Source organism: Acinonyx jubatus, chromosome B3 (genome assembly GCF_027475565.1).
Source record: "Acinonyx jubatus isolate Ajub_Pintada_27869175 chromosome B3, VMU_Ajub_asm_v1.0, whole genome shotgun sequence".
Classification (NCBI taxonomy): domain Eukaryota; kingdom Metazoa; phylum Chordata; class Mammalia; order Carnivora; family Felidae; genus Acinonyx; species Acinonyx jubatus.
Window position 1 is genome coordinate 57,681,851 of NC_069386.1, and position 11,917 is coordinate 57,693,767.

General features: G+C 41.7%; 1 protein-coding gene, 1 long non-coding RNA gene and 1 pseudogene across 3 annotated transcripts in view; 2 read left to right on the forward strand and 1 right to left on the reverse strand.

The window, feature by feature from the left end:
- Positions 1–3,492, forward strand: part of LOC128315955 (uncharacterized) — a 55,938-nt gene extending 52,446 nt beyond the window's left edge. Inside the window, exons 2-3 of one of the 2 annotated variants that reach the window (XR_008299200.1) lie at positions 1,621–1,815; positions 2,133–3,492. This is a non-coding gene — a long non-coding RNA (uncharacterized LOC128315955). Of the gene's footprint in view, positions 1–1,620 lie in introns of both variants that reach the window. The other variant, XR_008299199.1, reaches the window with a different exon arrangement.
- LOC106968467 (E3 ubiquitin-protein ligase RNF4-like) lies at positions 2,747–6,508 on the reverse strand. The gene is made up of 2 exons (XM_053224074.1): positions 6,308–6,508; positions 2,747–3,871 (listed from the first exon to the last, which is right to left on the reverse strand). Exon 2 carries the CDS (start codon positions 3,611–3,613, stop codon positions 3,053–3,055), a length of 561 nt encoding a protein of 186 aa, XP_053080049.1. The 5' UTR covers positions 3,614–3,871; positions 6,308–6,508; the 3' UTR covers positions 2,747–3,052.
- Positions 6,509–9,590: 3,082 nt separating this feature from the next.
- LOC128315956 (dihydrofolate reductase-like) lies at positions 9,591–11,428 on the forward strand (annotated as a pseudogene).
- The last annotated feature ends 489 nt before the right edge of the window (positions 11,429–11,917 follow it).

Below are 11,917 nucleotides of genomic sequence, written 5' to 3' on the forward strand. Positions count from 1 at the left end.
CAAACAGCATCTTTGGTCTTCACTGAAGATCATGCTGAATCCTTAAGAATCTTTCTCTGGAGGCTTTTTTCCAGGCCTTTTAAGGGCTCCTTAGCACCTGTAAAATAAACTCTAAACTCCATAACACAGCAAACAATGCTCTATGCATAATGTGGCCTTAATTCTTCTTTTCTTTATTTCTCACTTCTTTCCACAGCTATGTACAATAGTCAGCCAAATTATTCAAGTTAGTATGCCCTGTGGCACCTCCATTCAGCTTCTGCTCTTACATCCTGTTGGGTTACTGCTCTTGCCTAGGTTTATGCCTTGACTGCCTGTGATGTGTGAAGTGCCTAGTACTATGCCTGGAACACAGCTATTACTTAATGAATGGCAGGTGTCATTATCAATGACACTTTCTTCCTTCTATTTTTTGCATTCAATTAATGCTTATTAATAGTTGCTGTACCCTTAACTGTCCACACAAAAGGCTTTTCTTCTTTTTTGTTTTGTTTTGAACTAACATTTTATTGTATTTTATTCAAGTTCTTATTTAAATTCCAGTTAGTTAACATATAGTGTAATATAATTTCAGGCATAGAGTTTAATGATTCATCACTTACATATAACACCCAGTGTGCATCCCTACAAGTGCCCTCCTTAACCCAGCACCCATCTAGCTCATCCCCAACCTACCTCCATCCACTAACCGTGTTCGTTCTTTATCATTAACAGTCTGTTTCCTGGTTTGCCTCTCTATTTTTGAATAAATATGTTCATCTGTTTTGTTCCTTAAATTCCACATGAGTAAAATCATATGGTATTTGTCTTTCTCTGACTGACATATTTCTTGCTTCAATTCTTAAAAGAGGTAATATTAGTCATGCTCCCACTAAAGCAAATATTTGATCCGTGCCTATTGCTTATACTCCAAATCCCTATCATATTTTCCTTGATGATGAGGTGAACTAGACAATGAAGTAATAAAAATCAGTGTTCCCAAGCATGTATTTGGTGACAGTAATCAGAACAGTGGTTGTTGGTAGGGGGCTGGGGGAGTAGAGGCTGGAGGGGGTAGGGGGTTGGGGGGGATTGACTAGAAGGAGATATAAGGGAACTTTCTGGAATGACAGAATTGTTCTGTATTTTGATTGGGGTGTTGGTCATTATATTTGCCCAAACTCATCTAATTATGCACTTAAGATCAATGCATTTTGTTGTCTATAAAATTTATCTTGATTTTTTTTTGAAAAATTCAGAATCTCCTCTATTTTTTCCTCTGAAAGCAGAGCCAAAAACTCAAATGTCTACATGAGCTTGGCAGGTAAGGGAAATGTGTAGTGGGCTAGGCAGGATACGATAGGGAGGGTTGGGGGCTGCTGACAAGCTGGAGAGACTCTGCTCTTTATCCTGATCACATGGACAAGATGTATAAAAGCAGAATCTGCATTTAATAGGCACCTCAGATGTTTCAGTCATTAGCCAGTTTTCTGATACACTGTGTGCAGGTCACAGAGCAATTAATAGTTTCCAAAGTGGGGTACATAAAATGATCTATTGAAATGTAGGAAGATAATATGTAGAACTTTTTTCAATTTTTTTTTCATTTTCCTATTGTTTTTCTTCCTCTTTTCACTTTAGAACATACAAAGGAACACACAGAAGAGAGTATACCACATTTATCTTGCATTTCCTGTGCCACGTCAAGCAACTGAAGCCTGGGGTATGGAACATTTCAGAGAATGCATTGTGTAGACAGACATGACGCAGGGATGGGCACTGTTCCATCAGCACGACCGAGCCTCCATGGAGGAGAGCAGCACTGCTACAGCCATAGTAAGTAAGGAACAAACTTTACTGCCCATTTCATTCTGAGGAAAAAGGAGGGAGCACTGTAGAAATCTCATTCTCTCCAGTTCTAAAGTGCAGTCTGAACTGTGAGTGCTATATGATCCTCTGCAAAAGAAAAAAGAACTAGTCTATGTTTGGCTGGGAGGTAGAGGGTGGGCAGTGGCCCTGGAGCAGCTGGGATGGTGGTGCAGTGATGTGTTTGTTAACAGAGAAGCGTGCCAACTTGTTGATTAGCTGACCAGTGTGGGACACAGCCACACCTGTAAAGCCAGAGTGACGGCATCTCCTCTGTGTTCTGGCAGGTCAGAAAGCACAGAACCACAACTCTAGATTCCCATGTGCCTAGGCAACTCCTCCAACTGGCCTCAAAGGCCAGCAGGAGTCTCAGAGGACATGGTGCCTGCCCATGTACCCACCTCTGCCCTGCTGGGTGGAGAAGTGGTCAGAAAGGACTGACTTCCTTCCACTCCAGTGGAATCAGGAAATCCAGAGAAACCCAGAGACAGCACCCTACCTGGTCCATTAATTAAAATAAAGTTTCCATTGCTCTAAATAAGACCTAGTATATGGTTGCTTAAATAAGAATAAAGTTTATTTGTCTCTCAAGTACAAGTCCAAATTTGTATGGTGGCTCTGACCTGCAAAGTTGTCAGTCTCCCAGTCTCTTTCCATCTACTTGCTCCACCATCTCTAGGATGTTGCCCTTGTTTACATGATCCAAAATGCCCATATGTGGTCAATTAAAAAGTGATTACTATGAGAAAAAAAAGAAAAATTGCTTTGAGGACAACCACTAGTCTTCTGGCATATTATGACAACCAAAGTCCAGCCTTAAAGCATGAAACGAAAGGAATCAAAAAGTAGTCTCATACATAGTGTGTGAGAAATTAAAAAGTTTTTTATATACTCCAGAAAATAATTTTTTACATTTTTATTTATTTATTTTGAGAAAGGCAGAGAGAGAGAGAGAATTCCAAGCAGGCTGTGCACTGTCAGCACAGAGCCCAGTGCAGGGCTTGAACTCACCAACTGTGAGATCATGACCTGAACCAAAATCAAGAGCCAGACGCTAACTGACTGAGCCACCCAGGCATCCCAGAAAACAATTTTTAAAGCAGCCTTTTTGAGTCCAGTGTATAGGATGCCAACAACCTGCAGTTTCTGCATGAGGACATGGAAAAATCCACCCAAGTTTTGTCTGTCCTGAATGATACGGTATACCTCATATATAAATACGGTGGTACTGATGACAGCTGATTTTTTTCAAACAAACTGGGCAATTTTTACTATATTTAAGGGAAGTGCAGAGGCAGCAACTACAGAAGATGTGGCCACATTCTGTAGAGTAAACATGTCGCCTACTCAGTTCAATCTCCGAGTACCCATCCATACAAATTCGACACCGGATATAACCAGGTAGTGTGCAACTTAAAACTTCTTCTTCCAGGGCATTATGGGAGGTCCTGTTGGTCACATACACATCTCTGTTTCTCCTCAGCTCCTCCTTATCACTGCTCTTGCCAGTTTGCCTTTGGAGCGACCTTTTGTTTCCCCTTGGCCTCCTCCTTTCTTCAGTAATCACAACAGAGTCATGGCAAGTTAGGTCAATCACTGCAGGTTCTAGGGATTCACAGGTGAGGTCAACTATTTCATCACTTTCCCTGAGATCTATCAGTTCTGTTTCTAAGACCATCTCAGGAGTAGGGCCTCCTTCCCCAGCTGTACGGAATTCTCGGATTTGTCTGGAATTCACCATGCTATTGCAGCACATTCTTGTATTCATTGTGCTTGTTGGATCCAGTCTTCAGAGAAATAAGTGATCTGTGCCAAAGTTTACAGTGAATGGTAAAGTCCCCAGCTGTTGGTCAGTCACTCTCCGACTTACATAAGAATTTAGAGCCCAGATTTTCTGGTGTATTTGAACTCTGATTCTGGTTCCAGTCCTGTCTCCACCTCCACAAGTGCTGTGTTCCCACGTGGGTGGGTGGGTTTGTGAGGCTTCTGGGAGCCACTTTTAAGACAACTCAATCTTAATTTTTAACTAAAAAAAAAAAAGAGAGAAATTAAGTTTTGGTAATATCTAAGTAAGATTGATAGTAGTGTAAAATGGATAGATACCTAAAGAAAAAATGTGTTTTCAAAATACTTTAGTAGTTATGCATTTAAGCAAGGTTTCAACTTTGTATCTTTCCTTATTCCATGTGCTAATGGGAAGCAGGAGAAGCCCAAGGGGCACTTACATGAAGAGAAGCACAGAAGTGCTGCATACCAAGAAAGGGTCACTATTTCATCCAAGATGCAGTGTCAGAATCTCAAGGAAACATTTATTTTTTACAAGTAAAAATGGAGACCAATAAGTTCTTTGCACATTTAGGTCTTTCTTTCTTTCTTTCTTTCTTTCTTTCTTTCTTTCTTTCTTTCTTTCTTTTATTTTTTTTTTAATGTTCACTTATTTTTGAGAGAGACAGAATGTGAGCAGGGGAGGGGCAGAAAAAGAGGGAGACACAGAATCCGCAGCAGGCTCCAGGCCCTGAGCTGTCAGCACAGAGACTGACATGGGGCTCGAATCCACGAACTGTAAGATCATGACCTGAGCTGAAGTCAGACGTTCAACCAACTGAGCCACCCAGGCGCCCCCTTTCTTTCTTTTTTTTAATGTTCATTTATTTTGAGAGTGAGAGAGAAAGAGCATGGAGGAGGGGCAGAGAGAGAGGGAGAGAGGGAATCCCAAGCAGGCTCTGCCCCGTCAGCACGCAGCCTGATTGTGGGGTTCCATCTCATAAACTCTGAGATCATGACCTGAGCCCAAACCAAGAGCTGGATGCTTAACTGACTGAGCCACCCAGGTACCCTGCACATTTGGGTTTCTAACAGCAAATAAGAAATGAACCAGTTAGTCCATGCAGAGGTTCATCATGCCCAGTGTTCCCTTTCTAACAGAGACAGTGAGAGGAGTTTTCTTGAAGCATTTCATCCCAGATTCTGTTTTAGGGAAGAAGGGATAGAGTTCAAGCATTTGCATAGGGAGACTTGGTTTGAGTCTAGGCTCTGTGACACTGGGCACACAACGTAGACAGTTAAAGTTCTCAAAACCTCAGCATGTAAATCCTTTCTAAAAATTATTTTGTAATTTAAAAGTAATGAATCCTCAGTCATCATTAGGAAAATGCAAATTAAAGCCATAATGAGATACCATTTCACACTCACGAGGATGACTAAGATTTAAAAATAAATAATAAAAAGTGTTGGTGAGGATGTAGAAAAATTGGGATTCTCATGTAGTGCTGGTGGGAATGTAAAATGGTGCAGCAGCTTTAGAAAACAGTCTGGCAGTTCCTCAAAAGATTAAAAATAGAGTTGCCATATGGCTCAGCAAATCCACTCCTAGGTATATACTCAAGAGAATTGAAAACTTATGTCCAAATAAAAAATTTATACATGAATGTTGATAATATTATTCATAATAGCCCCAAAGTGGAAACAAGCCAAATGCCCATTAACTGATGAATGGATGAACAAAATGTGATATATCCATACAATGAAGTATTTATTATTAAGCAATAAAAAAGAATAAGGTACAGATACTTGCTATAATATGGATAATCTTTGAAAACATATTAGGCAGTAGAAGCCAATCACAAAAGACCACAAACTGTATGATTCCATTTATATGAAATGTCAAGGATAGGCAAATCTAAAAAGACAGAAAGATGAGCGGATCGTTAGGCCTGCGGTGTTGAGGAGAAATAGGAAGTGGCTGCTAATGGTGCAGGGTTTCTTTTGAGCTTAATGTTCTAAAATTGAGGTGATGTTTGCACAACTCTGTGAATATACTAAAACCCACCGAATTGTATACTTTAAATTGATGAACTGTATGGTTTGTGAATAATTTCTCAATAAAGCTTTTACCAAAACAAACACCTAAGCTGCCATAGGAATGTTACACAAAACAATGTGATACAATCTGGATTTAGACACAAGCCCTAGAACCTGGTGGGAAAGTGTGGAACCCGAAAGGAAAATGGAAAGAAGGGCACCCTGAGGAAGGCACAGGGCTCAGGTCTCCACCGGAAGCGCCGACCTGCTTACCCAGGCAATTGTTCTCTTAGACCCCACAGACACCTGCTTTCCGCCAGATCACCACCCTCAAGTGTTCGCCTTTCACAACGGGCCTGCCCACCACCACTGACCCCACCCACGTATCCCATCAATGATTTAGCTATTTTGTCCTGTCCAGCCCAGTCCTGCTGAGGCAGCTCTCCTGGGAGAATAGAACAGGAAGCGTGAGTTCCAGCCGCGCGCCACTTTCCAGCCTCTCGGCTGCTTCCCTGTGGCGTCTGGACAGAGCCTGGGCGAGCCGAACCCGGGTGCCTGGCTACACTGGGCTGGGAAGAAGCACCCAGAGGCCGCAGGGCCAGGGAAAGCCAGTGGATAAGGAGAAGCAGAGGGAGGGGACGTCACGGGACGGGGTGCTCACCGTGAACTTGCACCGGCAGGTGGTGGCATTCGGCGAACACACCCAAGGTCACAAGCAAGGGGTCTCCGCGCGAGTTATCCACAGGACGGCGGAAAGCACTGGGGTTTTCCCTCCTTTTAAGCTGCTGTTTTAGTTTCTCAACTGCCCAATCAAAACTCGAGCCCATGGTAGCTTGTCACCAGTCTCTAGGTGGAAAGCTGGTGTTCCAGGTTAGAAAAGGGGACTTTCCTGTCCTTATCATCTTTCTCCAGGCTCCTGTTTACTGATAAAAAGGAGGCACCGGATTGTTGTTTCCCTTTTATCTCCTCTTATTGTTAGATCAGCAACTTCCCACCCTCTAGAAAAGTGGTTCTCAGTAGAAGCAGTAGCCTCTCTAAAAGTTTTGGAAATTTACAAGGCTGTTTTTAGTGGTCCCTACAGGCATATAGGGGCAGAGGGCAAGGGGCCCCGGCACCACCACCCCCTCTCCCACATGCACACATTGTCTCTATCTATCTCTCAATATATGAAAAATCTGCTTTATAATCTGGGCTTTACAAGCACATGTAAAAATGTGTTTTATTTTTCAATTATTTCTTGGTATATATTGACTATTTACTATGCCAGAACAGTTACTGAACCAAAGTGGGCCCAGTTCTTGCTGAGTTACAGACAGCAACTACACCAAATGGAGTTGCCTCACAAGGTAAACTTTATTTGTACAAACAAGGAGGTCATGGGGAATCATTTCCAAAGCTGTGTCTCCCTGAACCAGGGAAAGCAGGCTCCTTTAATTTAAGTGTGGGATAAATATCCAGAAGGGGATTTTAACATTGTAATGAGGCTGAGGTAACAGCTAGGCCCTTTCTGAATCATCTGGGTAGGCATCTTCCTCAAATGTTTCTTTTTCAGTACTAGCAGTTTGTTAGTTTGTTTCTAAAAGGTAAGATTGACAGCTAGACAGAAGCTTCTAGGAGTTTAGTTCCTATAAGGTAAAATTGACAACTGAACAGAAGTTTCTACTAGAGATTTTCTTAGTTCAGGGGATTAGGCCAAGACTATATACACTGAATTTTCCAGGAATGCAAACTACCAGACAACTAGAAGGAAGATGTGTTTCAGTTTGTTTTGTTTTGTTCTTATACTTGGAATTTTACCTAGATATTCTAACCATTTTAGAGGATCACACCACAGCCAAAAATACCATCGTTGCATCCACACGACTCCTGAAACAGAATGCTATGGGCACCAGTGACAGTCACAACAAAGTTTATTACAATCAGAGGCAAGGCCGACAGATCGGGACCAACACTCTTGATAAGAGTGCGGCCCTGAACAGCTGGGGCACAGAGTTTTTAAAGCCGATCACATAGTTTTATCATTACCTGGAACAGAACAGAGAAACAGTTGCCAGATGAGTTAGAAACAGTTGCCAGATGAGTTAGAAACAGTTGCCAGATGAGTTAGAAACAGTTGCGGGATGAGGTGATTATTTTAGACTTTCTGCCGCTAAGTTGCAACCGGTGGGTCTCCTAGACCTTGCCTCTGATGCTCTTTGAGCTTTTGTTTCCTTCATTGGTAAAGCCTGATTTACAAGAGTATGAAGCGTAATTTACAAGAGTAAAGCAAGGCTGTTATCTCTTGACCTTCAGTGTCAGAACAAAGCTATTATTTTTCAAGCTACTCCTTAGCCCTACACTACAATTTAACCCTTACACCATATCTGAATCTGAGCCATCAGATTCAGTTATAGTGTAACTCTCAGTCTTCTATGTCACAGTTTACAGAGACCCTAGGCCAAGTTACAAGCATCCAGCACCTCTTACAGCAGCCAGTACAGCCAGGTTAGAGTATTCAATTACTAAATTGCTTAACCTTCATAATCAAATTACTAAAGGGTAACAGTAAAGAGTTATAAAAAGGAGGTGTTGGATCTGATTGGAGTTAAAACGTCCCATCTGCAGTGGAGTCCTGGGCCTGTACTCACCTCAGTCTACCAAGCCTTAGCTTGAGTACTGACTCCCCACCATAGAAATATAGCAAATAAGGTTCCAGTATATTCAAGTGACCTGCTTACTGTGCTAACACGTTAGTGGCAGAACCCTTCATTTTACAGGTAAGAAAATTGAGGCCAGGAAAAATTAAGAGATTTGAAAGAGGGTGAACTGTGACAGAGGCTGGGCTAGAAGCTCCTGAGAATTCAGTTTGTAAATTCTCCAAGCAAGATCATTCCCAGAAATCCTGAGAGTGCCAGAAGAGAGCAAGTTTCCCTTTGTGGGGCACTGTCCAGAATGAGTGAAGACGTTTACCTAAAACCCTTCGTGGAAAGGAGTAGAGGCATACTTTCTTTTTTTCACCAGCTCAGAGCCAAAAAGTTTTCCCTTTTATCTCTTTGCTATGGTTTTAGGTAATTTTACTTGCTCTTGTAAGCTATGAAAATAACCACCGCAAGTAAAAGCAATCGCCTGAAGCTTTACATTTTACAGTTCTTACCACCATTTCCTGAGAACAACCCTTGAACAGTGCCTGGTATGGGGTAAATACTCCATATTTATTGAATGAATGATCGATCAAATAAGTGAATAAACTTTATGATATAAGAATAATCTCATTTTATGGATTTGGTGACAAAGAGTCAAGCTGGGGGGCGGGGGGGGGGGGGGGGCACCTGGGTGACTCACTGGGTTAAGATTCCAAGCCTTGATTTCAGCTCAGGTCATGATCTTATGGTTCCTGAGATCAAATTCCACATTTGACTGACTCCAGGCAGACAGCCAGAGCCTGCTTGGGAATCTCTCTCTCTCCCTCTCTCTTTGTCACTCCCTGCTCACATGTGTGCTCACTTTCTCTCTCCCTCTCTCTCAAAAAAAAAAAAAACAAAAAAAACATTTAAAAAAAGAGTCAAGCCAGTAATAATGATTTCTCCAATTTCTTTTGTGGAATTAGGATTCAAACTCAGGTCTGATTTCAATGGCATTCACATTTTTTTTTTTTTGAGAGAGAGAGCATGAGGGAGAGAGAGAGAGAGAGAGAGAGAGAGAGAAAATCTTAAGCAGACTCCTTGCTCACCCTGGAGCCTGATAAAAAGGCTGATCCCAAGACCCCGGGATCATGACCTGAGCTGAAATCAAGAATTGGACGCTCAACCAACTGAGCCACCTAGGCACCCCGAAACTTTGAACTTTGCAAAAAATATTTATTTTCAGGAGAGCACAAGGTGGGGAGGGGCAGAGGATCTGAAGTGGGCTCTGCTGTGACAGGCTGACAGCAGTGAGCCCAAAGGGGGCTCAAATGTCATGAACCATGAGATCATGACCTGAGCCAAACTTGGACACTCAACCAACTGAGCCACCCAGATGCCCCAAAGCTTTGAACTTTTAATGAAAGTTTGGGACTGCATGCCTTATGGGCCCTGTAGAGAAACCTAACAGGAAACACGCAGTAGCAGACTGATGCCTCACCCAGACTCAATGAGTCCATACCCAGCTTTTTCATATTTTGCTGCTAACAGCTAGCACCTGCACGTTATCCCAGCCCTGCAGATTATCCTCAGGCACTGGAGTGAGCTGGAAGTACCTGGGAGTTTAATGTTTCATCCAACTACACACTCTATAGCTTATAGCCAGAGACAGGCTCCTGTGAGGTACCAAAGCCCAGCTCCTTTGCTTCAAGACAGAACTAACTTTGAGGGGTATTCTTTTGTTCTAGAGCTCCCATGGGACCAGGCTGAGTGTGGGATTTCTGAAATCACCCCTTCACTTGGCTTCTTCCCGTTCCCTATTCTTTATCCCCCCTGCCCCACTCCTTTTTTGCTTATTGGTTTCTCCTGGAAGCCCTTTCTTTATAAGTCATAGCATCCAAATTCTGGATTCGGGGCATACTTCTGCAAGAACTCAACCCAACATGCTCACTGACTCTGCAGATGATGAAAATTGCATGCACACTTTCAGACAGTAAGGATACCTAGAAAACCCTTTCAGATAGCACTATAGCATTGTGTAGCAGGAAGAGTCCTCTGGTTTTTTTTCTACGTGAAAACAATAAAAAGAGGAAGTGGCCCATGGGGGTGGGGAAATCTCACATTACTGCCTTCAGTTAGGCCTGTGCTATTAAAGATAGAAATATCTCCTTCCTTTCACAGACTTTTAAATCATCTGTGTTTTAGAGGACCAAAGAGAACAAATAATTCTGAATCCAAGTAATGAGAGAAGATTTATGAAATTTAGTGCATAGTAAGTGCTTGATACATGATTGAACATTTTTTTTTAATTCTATTTACCAGGGTTGTTCTTTTTTTTTCTATCAATCCTTCTTATAGCTTTCCAAAGCGTCAAGATTGTTTTTAATGCATGAAACTTCCAATCAAAATATTCACAGATACTGTATTTCTCTTAAAATATCTAGGATCCAAATTGGTTACCCTTTGATTTTTTTCTAAAAGCCTAGAGTCCAAGGAGACAATTTTGTGCCAAGCTTGACAAAGGGTGGGGAATCCCAGGATGGTGAGCCAGCTCAGAGGTGTTTACAGTGCTGTCACGGTTCTTCCCCTAAACTGCATTGTCGCTGTGTCCCAGAACAAGGGCATCTGCAAGAACGGGGGCATGCTGTAGCCCCCGCTCAGGAATGAATTCAAGTACACTATTTCCCAAGAATGACCACATCTTCCTCATAGAACATAAGCAAACTTTAGTGATTATGGGTAGGAAGACATGGTTCTCTATTCCCAAGAAGAATCAGCCTTTAAAGGAAAAGAATTAATTTAGTTCTCAGTTGAGACCTTAAAGAACCTCCCCAAGAAGCTCATTTTTCTTGCCAAAAGTCTGGTCAATGCCTTAAAAGTTATTGAGCAATTGGAATTAGCAAATAAAGTGGACATGGTTTGGATAGTGGAAGGCAGTTCTGTTTATAAGGAAACCACGAAGAAACCAGGCCACCTTAGACTATTTGTGACAAGGATTATGCAGAAATTTGAAAGTGACACACTTTTTCCAGACTTTGATTTGGAGAAATATAAACTTCCCCCAGTATACCCAGGTATTCTTTCTGATGTCCAGGAGGAGAAAGGCATTGAGTACAAATTTGAAGTATATGCAAAGAATGATTAATGTGGAGGTGTTTTCTAATTTATTTCAAGTTGTTCCCCCTCCCTCCAAACAATTACATGTTTTCATATTAGAAAAAAAAGACTTTTGTTGACTTTAGGTCAATGGATAATTATTTCTAAGCAATGAATTTTTATTAATTAATCTTAATTAGACTATAGTTAAGATCAGTCTTAACTAGACCATATCAGATATGATTTGTGAAGCATTTCTTGCTATAACTGTAGGATGCCCATCAAGGTCCAGCACCCTGCCTAAGGTAGCATATCTACCAAGAGCCAAACTGAGAAAGTCCCCTGACAGCATGAGTTTAAAGCAGGACCTAAAGAGAGGACTGGAGAGATTTGTCCAAAGGTCAGAAATGAATTATAAACAGAAGAGCAAGAACTCAGATATTAAAAGACAATTAGATCAAAATAGGGACTATGAATTCTCGATGCATATCACAATTCTGAAAAAAGTTCTGTTCACTCAGAAAAGGAACCAGCAAGTTGAGAACTCCAGTATATTCTATAGGGATAGTAAAGAG

Bases quoted from the DNA above. Each gene is read 5' to 3' on its own strand.
- LOC106968467 (XM_053224074.1), bottom strand. From the start codon at position 3,613: ATGAATACAAGAATGTGCTGCAATAGCATGGTGAATTCCAGACAAATC.